Consider the following 9620-nt stretch of genomic DNA (forward strand, 5'->3'; position numbering starts at 1 on the left):
AACACAAAAACTTGGTCACCACTGTTCTAAACAGATTGAGAACTTCAAAAAGACCATTGTGTAAAGGTGACCCTGATGAGCTGGATGAGGTTGGGAAGAATAGCATGTAGAGAGGAAAACATTTTCATTGTCGTTGAAGGCTCTGAAATGAAAGAAGCTGAAAACCTAAGTCATCACTGACCAACCAGCACAGTCCTGTCCGTCTACTCTACACAGAACTGTGTACTGTTTGGGAGATGTGAGGATGGTCTTTCCCATTTGACCAAAGCTCCAGAAAACCATAGTGAGCCACAGACAGAGGCAAGCAGTGTCAACTAAACCTATGCTGACAGAGCTAGAATGAGGTAAAGGAACAGATAAAAACATCCGTCACATGGCATGGTGAAGTTACTAAATTCTGAAGGGACAGGTAGAAAAGAGAACAGAAATGCCCAGGCACAGTAACACCAGATCTATTTGACTCTAAAAATAGGGCCTGAAATTATGTTAAAGCACAATTTGGTGCTTTTGCTGGATTCTTAGGATCTAAACCCTGGGCATTGTGAGGTTGTCCATATCTTACTTTGTACTAAATGGAGGCCATTTAATCATCCTCAGAGTCTCCTTGGATGGTGGGTCATGGGGAGAGTCTGGCTCTTTATATAACAGGAAGAATGTCCCTTCATAGGTATGTTTACTATATATTGTTTAAACAAGAACAATCTGAGAGAGAAAGAGAGTACTATGAATAATGATGCTGAGGAAAATAAGTGTAAACCATGACTATCTGGGGCAGACTAGGAAGCATGCTCACCAAATTCAAAGGAATGTTCTTAGAATGATCTTTTTTGGCAGGGGAAGGGTGGAGGGTGATGCTTAATCCCTGCCTAACCCATCAAAAAAGAAATTTGTTTTATTTCTATTCAATATCAGTAAGCCTTGATCCTTCGCTGTTAACTTACTATTGCCAGGCTTTTTGCTAGGAGTTTCAATGGGCAAAGGGAAAGAGAATTCCATGATCACTGCCCTGAAGTTGATTGTTTCTGTTAAAGATGACATGCACATGTGCACTAACAGAGACTTGCATATGTTGATAAGATGTGAGGTGGGAAGGGCTATGGATAACTCTTACGATCCAGATTCAAGCCCGTAGCAAAGCTTTGAATGCTTTATTTCTGTCCTCCTAACAATGCCTGGTGTAGAGCTTTGTCCCCAGCAAAAACACCATCGGAGTTCGTGGACTGACTCAAAGTCTCTGCCAACCTTAGAGTAATTCAAATCAATTCCCTTTTGCAGGAAAACAAGGTAGCAATTCCCTGTCTGATTGGCTTGGTCTTGACACTATAGATGATGGGGTTGAGCACAGGAGGCACGAAGAGGTAGATACTGGACATGAGTGTGTGGACCAGGGGTGAGACATGCTTGGCAACCCGATGCATTACAGACACACCAATCATAGGCACATAGTACACAAGCACTGCACAAATATGTGACACACACGTGTTGAGGGCCTTCCACCGTCCCTCCCTAGAAGCAATGCCCAGCACTGTGTAAAGAATTAGTATATAAGAGACCACAATGAGCAATGAGTCCAGCCCAAAAGTGGCCAGGACAATGGCCAAGCCCAGGATACTATTGAGCTTAGTATCAGCACAAGGAAGTTGGATAAGATCTGAGTGGAGGCAATAAGAGTGGGAGAGGACATTGGTGTGGCAATAGGGCAGTTGCCTCAAAAGAATTGGAAGTGGGGCCATGAGTATCACACTCTTCAGTGTAATGCCCAGACCCATGTAGATGATACGTGGTATTGTCAGGATGACTGTATAGTGCAGTGGATTGTAGATGGCTACAAAGCGGTCGTAACTCATTGCCAACAGAACCCCAGACTCCATGCAGGAGAAAGTATGAATGAAGAACATCTGGGCCAGGCAGCCATCAAAGTCAACCTGGCGGACATCAAACCAAAGAATGCCCATGACAGTGGGCAGTGTAGACACAGAGACACCCACCTCAGTCACAGCCAACATGGAAAGAAACAGGTACATTGGCTCATGTAGGGCAGGGTCCGCCTGCACTGCTACCATGATCAGGCTGTTGCCCACAATGGCCACAATGTACATGGTGAAGAAGGGGCTGGAAAGCAAGCCATGATGGGCCTCCAATCCTGGGATTCCAGTTAGAAAGACGGATAAGAGATCAAGACTTTCATTGTTCTCGTTTCCCATATCATAGATATTCACCTGTCCTGTGAAAAATAAAACAAAGTTAGCTCCCACCTGTAGGGTCCTCTGGCTTAGCAGCTCACCTCAAAGGCTGAAGGAGGGAGATACAAGGAGATGGGGGAACCTGGAGTCATTGATATCATTCTAAGTAAAAATGTGACAGATATTCTCCTTTCACTTCCTCTTCCCCTGACAGCAAGAATACTAAAATTTTACATATAAAAAAGATATTTGAGACTTCCCAATCTTCTGAGAGACAGCGTAGCTTAAAAATTATTAGCAGAAACACAAGAATAAATCAGAACTCGATCAAAATCCATACTCAGCCAGTTACTAGATATGTGATGTGGACAACTTATTTATACTCTGATCCAAAGTTTGTTTTTTAACTTGTAAAGTGTGGATAATTATAACACCATTCTCTTATTTGGATATAAAAAAAATGAGAAAATTAACATCATATGTTCAGTGTTTTAGAGCTCTACAAATGAATTCTGATAGACCTTAGTTTGAAGCCCAATTTACAATTTACTCTCAATGTGACCTTGAGCAACTAACTTAACCTTCCCAAGCCTCCATGTGTCCATTTGTAAACTAGGAATAAAAATACATCTGCCTCATATGTTTTGTTGTAAAGGTAAATAAGATATTGTATGACATATGAAACACTGAATAAATATAAACTCTTTTATTCTTAGGGAGATACTAAGGCCAAGAGAGGAAGAGTGACAATGTACCAAAAACTGAAAAATCAATTTCTGCAGAGTCTAGGTGATAGCTTAGACCCACAGACTCTTCTTATAGTGATGTTTCCATTTCCCTATGGAGATGGCAGTAAACCTCAGTCTGATCTCAAATGGAGTTATAAAAAAGATTGAGTTGTAGCTGTGCCAATATGGATCTAGTCATCTCCACGTGTCCCCACTCCGCTCCAGGGGAAGAAATACTTTGAATGAAAGTGAGACAGTGGTTTTAGAAAGCAGAAAAGTAGAGAAATATGAATAAAGGTGGTGAAGGATATAGACACTCTAGGTGAAAATTATACTAATACGCAAGTGACTTCTGGGTTTAAAAACAGAGTTCAGAAAGGCTATTAAATAAATATGTAGTCACTTCAAAATAGTTTGTTTGATCTAGAATCCATTGAGAGATCAAAGGCACAAAGATAAAGGACTCCATCAATGGCCAAGAGATCAGGGAGAAATAGTTAAACCCCAACCAAAAGGTGAAAATTAATATAATATAATATAATGTAATATAATGCAATGCAATGCAATATAATGTAACATAATGTAACATTATGTGACAAAACTTTAAATTTGTAAAATAAATTTTTTTTAAATGAAGTAGAAAGGTGAAGTCACAACCATTTATTCATTTAACCGACTCAGACATATAATTCGCCAATTCTTTATCAACTTTTTATCCTGCAGTTACCCAGTGTTGATGTGAAATGGTCCATAGCTAAACACATAGATAAAGAGTTTGATGAGAATGCTCCCCTGGAATGGATGAAGAGTAGGAGACTATACAGCTAAGGGAATTCAAAGAGCTATGACCATGGAGACGCTTACAGCATAGTAATGAGGGAGGCCCCAGAACTCACAACCTCTTACTGTCTTCGCTTTCAAGCTCTCTCTTCAGGCACAAGCCCTACAGAAATTCCATGCATTCTACCTCTGTGCTTCCCTCAAGATCAATAGCTTCCCTGACAGGAGAAATATACTTGCTTTTGACATTTATTCATTAGTGTCCATTGGTTTTGCCTCATACATCAGTGGTTCTCAATGTTGTCTACTCACAGGAACCACCTGCCAGCTTAAAAATCCCAGTGCCCAAATAACACCCCACATCAATTAAATTAGAGTCTCTGGATGTGGTGTCTAGTTATCAAAAGTTGAGAACCACTCCAGAACCATTTGGTGACATTTCAGTCACTTTACAGTAACAGCGTTTTAGACAAAAACACTTGCAAGCACTTTCCAAATCTTCCTCTTTTTTTTTTTTTCCCCCCAGTTAGCCTACCTACCACTCTCTTGACCTGCAACTTAAACATTCCCTTATGTTTCATCATCTGCTAGATTCCTCAGCATTCTGGAGCTCCTCTAAATAAACTTAGATTTATTCATAATATTCCAAGGTAGTGGCCACAGAGGTAGCCTAGGTGTGGGGCTAGCATTGCATGTCACTTCCTTGGAGGTGCACCAAAGGGAGAAAAGGACCTGGTAGGAGCATTTTGAGGCTTTGTCTAATCATCTCACCTGCTTGCAGTCTTGACCTAACTTACCTAAGACTTCCTACCACTGGTAAAACCTCACCTTGAGCAGCAAGTAACAATGAAGGCTTGGAAACACTAACTGTGACCCATGTCATGGAAGAGGAACATGAATGATAGGGAATGGAAAGGGTGAAAAGCACAGCTGCAGGAAATGCACTCACTCTTTGGATAGTAGAAAGGATAACTAGAGAGGCAATTGCCTCACTACCAAGCTGTCTCATTTCAGACCCATAACAACCATCGTAAGGGGCTTGCCTTAAACCAATAAATGGCTAAATTGGGATTAGAATTTAGTTTTTTCAACTCTAAGTCCTGTGGCCTTTCCTAAGAAACTCAGAAACCAGCCTTCTGAAGCTAAAGCCACCTAAGTAGAAAGAATGGACAGATGCTGGAGAAGTTGGTCATCTTTATTTTCACAGGCAGAGAAAAAGACAAAATTTCAGATAGATATTTTCCTGCTTCATATGCCAACTGGGAGCCAGATTGAAGAAACTAGAAGTTAAGCGACCTTCTGAAGTGGCCTCCTCTCAGAAGTCCACTGATTCATTTGTCAACTTGACAGGTTCTCTAGGACCTGAAACCAGAGTCTAGTCTTATATCCACTGAAAGAACCCCCTCCACAGCATCCTTATCAAACTGTCACTCACACTCGGCTTGAACACTCCCAATGACTGGGAGCTCATTGGATCTAAAGCCACCATACCAGTTAGGTCACACTGACTTATAAAGAATTTTCTCACAGTGGGCTTTAACCTACTTCCTCTACATTATACATAATGTTGCAGACACAGAGATATGATCATCTTTTTTAAGTTTCACTTAAATATTGTTATTTGTGGTATCGGCTATTTTCTTGTAAAACACATCTTAATTTGTAAACATGTATTTACTTGTATAATTTTTTGTGTAATGCCTATATCCCCTAGTAGATTGTAAGTAAGAATCAAAGTAAGAATCATATTGACTACTTGTTTTTTTATTATTATTATTTTAAATCACTAGATACCCAAAACTAGCACAGGATCAAGCACATAGCAGATGTGTAATAAATATTTAATTGGAAAAATAAATAATCAAATAGATAAATAATATCTGAAAGTTTCAATCATAATATCCTGTGATCTCTCTTCTTCAGATTATCTATTCTAAATTCTTTTAGCTACTTAAAGTACCTGATTTTTAATTTCTTCACCATAGAGTCTCTTGTCAGGGTGTCTCATGGATAGTAAATCTAATATAAGTCAGCAGGATGATATGCAGCTTACAAAAGATTAATGGGTTTTAGGCTTGTTAACAGAGGTGTTTTATTCAGAAGAAGTGTTCTAAAATGTACATTTACAATTCTATGCTTTATTTCTTTTTCCTGCTTGTAATGTCTTTTTCTTCCTTATTAGTTTTACTATTATTCATACTCAAAATTTTTATTTTATCTGCAACTTTTCCTAGCACTATTTAAGCAGAAATTATAACTCTCATCTGTGATTTTATATTTTATTCGGACTTTTCCTATTTTATTAGAATTACATGTATACCCTGTTCTCCCTTTCACAATTTGGGCTCTTTTAGAGTTAGATTTGTTTATAGTTTGTACTTATTTCCCCCAGCACTTTATGATTGTAATGCAAAGACACGCTCAATAATGATTAATAAAAGCATGAACATACTGCTCAGGGCCATAACAGAAGTATATTCAGCTCCAGGTTCCATATTCTAGATTGGAGTTAAACTGACTGGGACATAATCAAAAGGCAAATGAGATCAGTCACCGAAGGAACCAATGATGTTTTTTTTCTAGAAGAGAATACCATAGAAGAGATAGAAGGGTGGAGGTGGGCATAAGAGTGGTGGTGAGTGATAGGTGAAAATCAGAAGGAGACAGTCTGGGCTCAGCTAAAGAAGATTTTTCTAAGAGGCGAAGCAGCACAACAAAGTAGTACGTTTCTGCTCAGTGGAAATGTTCAAGCAAAGACTGAATAACCCTTGATGGGAACGCTGGAGAGACGACTCTGGCATCTCCCTAACTGGAATAAGGCCCTTTTAACTCTCCTTCTGCCCTCAAGTCTTGTGTTCCAGACTGTCAAGATCTCTCCTACTCCATGACACTGAGAATATCATGGCTGAGGATCTGTGTGGGCCAAAGCAGAGGCAAGTTCTCAGTCTCTGTTATGTGATCATTATGTCTTTCACTGCTAAACCAGTCTCTGGCAGCTTTGAAAGTGTACGGGAGGACACAAGAGTATTTGAATGAATAGTACTCTTTTTGTAGAATACCTACATGAAAATAAAATTTGGAGATTTTCTGTCTTAAACTTCATCATAGGCCAAACTAATTACAGCTATTACACAAAAACACACATGAATACATCAACAGAGATTCACTCAAAGTTACAGAGACATACGAGAGACAGAAAGAACCACAGAGAGGCTCAAACAAAACTGTAGAAAGAAACACACTTCTCGTACACATGCCTGGAAGACACAAACAAATTCAGACTCACCTGAGAGAGCTTTGAGAAGAGACAGTTGGATTGAAAGACAGAAGGCAAAAGCTCCCAATGACTCCAGAATGGGTCTCAGGTAGGCACAAGCCAAGAAAGGAGGCAAACTTTATGTCTCCAAATGAGAGTTCCCGGAGGCCTGGGCCTCTGGGGTCCTGTTTTGCCTGAGTATGATGCTGTGTTGGTGATGGGAAGAAAAAGGGGATTAGATTTCATCTTGGGAGCAGAAATAAAATTAAAATCATGTCCCCTAGAGATACTGCCCTCTCTCCATAGAGAAAATAAAATGCCAACTCCTTCCAAACTTTGTCTCCAAATGAGAGTTCCCGCAGGCCAGGGCCTTTGGGGTCCTGTTTTGCCTGAGTGTGATGTTATGCTAGTGACAGGGATAAAAAGGGGATTAGATCTCATTTTGGGAGCAGAAATAAAATAAAAAACTTGTCCCCTGGAGATATTGCCCTTTCTCCACAAAGAAAATAAAATTCCAACTCCTTCTACGTGATGTAGAGAAGGATGGAGACAAATTTCTCCAAGAACTGTAGCAGTGTCCCCCAAACCCCAATTATCCAGTCTCAAAACTGGAACTCTGAACACAGAATCCAAAGTCTAGTTCCCTGAATTCTGAGCTTAAAATCAATACTGCTGGAGCATAATGGGTAAATTCCAGGGCTCAGAGCCCAGATAACAGAGCTTACAGTCCAGAGCCAGCCCCAGGATTTCACCAGTAGATAATAGAAGCATGCCTGCCTTCATCCACTTTTCACTACTGTTTCCCACTTGACTCCCATTCAAACTTCCACCAAAGTGCACAAGACTGAGATCTCCTCCAGGGGAGATATCTCAGAGTACTGAAAAAACGTGGGTTCAAAGTCACACAGACATAAGTTGGAGTACTAGTTTTGCCGTCTACCAGCTTTATGACTTTAGGAAATTGGCATATCTTCAACTTGGAACCTGAAATATAAAGAAGATAGTGCCTATCTTTGAGAACCGCAGGGGTAGAGATGCAAAAGAAAAAAAGAGAGTGATATTTTTTTGATGTGATTGTAACGTGCTTGATCATTATCCTAAGTTCTCCTGGAGGCCCCAATTTCAGGTCCCCTAAATAAACTATTTTCCAAAGTAGCTAGTCTTCCCCTTAAATATTTTATTTTAACTCTTCCTTACTTTAAATAGAGTAAGAGTATTTTGAAAGAAGTAATGGCAGAAGAGCTTTCTCCCTTTTCTTTCAAGTGGTGGGATGGATTAGAGGAAGCAAACAAAAGATGGACACAGAGAAAACTTTCCCTTCCCCTTATGGAATTTGAAATATTTCAAAGAGGCAGTTTGAGAACCCTTTTTGCTTTCCATTACTGTAGAGAGACTGTGGAGTGGCTAGAGATTTTTCATTGACTCTTCTGTGTTAGCTATTTCTGTGCTATATCTACACCACCTCGTGGAGATAATAGGCTATGGGTCTGCATTTCCTTTCACCACCAACACCATACACCTAGTTGTCAGTTTCCCCAAGCTTTAAGATCACCCATGATCTGACTAAGGAAATCTCTCAAGATCTTATTTCCCAAGCTTCTTTATGTGAAACCTCCCCTCTTCCTAAACAAATTTGTTTGCAACTCTCCTAGATATTATAGACCAATATTCTAGGTTAAAGATTCTCAGCCTTTAATATATATCAGAATTACTTGCAAGTCTCATTGAAACACAGGTTGCTGGACTTCAACCCCTAAAATTTCTAGTTCGGGATATCTGAAGAAGAGCTTTAGAATTTGCATGCCTAACAATTTCCCAGCAAATGTTGATGATGCTAGTCTGGGCATCTCACTTTGAGAACCACTTTCCCAGACTCATGTTAATCATGAGTCTTGTTATTTTTGTTACATATCAGATCAGCATTAACTGAGCAGTGTTAGAAAAGAGAAGCACTGTGCTTCTCAAGTTTTAATCTCCCAAGTGTCATATTCAATACAATTTGAAGTTAGTAAGTCTTGTGTGGGGTCTAAGGTTCTGTTTCTCTAACAAGCTGTCAGATATACTAGTGCTATTTATCACATTTGGAATAGCAAGGTTCTGAACTTTCTTGCCTAAATCTTTATTCTCAGGCAATTACTTATGCCAAAATCACTACCTGTCTTCTTCCTGCCATCTTGTACCAAGTATTCTAACCCCTTTCATCCTTCAAAGCTACTTCACAAACACCCACAAAAACTTATACTCATTGGCACAAACCAAATAGGCCATCTCTGTCACAAGGAGCACCAAGGCTCCACAGAATTTTATTTGTCTCCAAATCATTTCTCTGGGTGGTAGTATGATTGTATTAAAGTCTATTTGCTCTGTAGAATTTCCATTATTTCCATATATGTCGAACATTTTTCAGTGCATCTTTACTCTTTTTTTAAATGATCCCCCACCCCCTTGATATGTCTATCTCTTACCTAATATGACTTTTTCACTACTATAACATTCTTAACAACTGGCACAGGTTTTTCAAATAGTAAATATTCAATACACATTTGTCATTTTACTGAGTCAGGTGTTCTTTTATTGGATCCATATTAACAACTATGAAGATCTGGTTCTTCTTCTCCTTGCTTTAGCATTCCTTAAGTTGGCAAACAAGTCCCAGTCCTTTCTCCAAAGGAG

At 39.5% G+C, this 9620-nt stretch overlaps 1 protein-coding gene across 1 annotated transcript; it reads right to left on the minus strand.

Moving 5' to 3' along the window:
* Positions 1 to 1253: 1253 nt before the first annotated feature.
* LOC105307568 (olfactory receptor 51I2-like) lies at positions 1254 to 2204 on the minus strand. The gene has a single exon (XM_011383117.1). The coding sequence runs from the start codon at positions 2202 to 2204 to the stop codon at positions 1254 to 1256; it is 951 nt and encodes a 316-aa protein (XP_011381419.1).
* Positions 2205 to 9620: the final 7416 nt, after the last annotated feature.

Source organism: Pteropus vampyrus, unplaced genomic scaffold (assembly GCF_000151845.1).
Source record: "Pteropus vampyrus isolate Shadow unplaced genomic scaffold, Pvam_2.0 Scaffold504, whole genome shotgun sequence".
Lineage (NCBI taxonomy): Eukaryota > Metazoa > Chordata > Mammalia > Chiroptera > Pteropodidae > Pteropus > Pteropus vampyrus.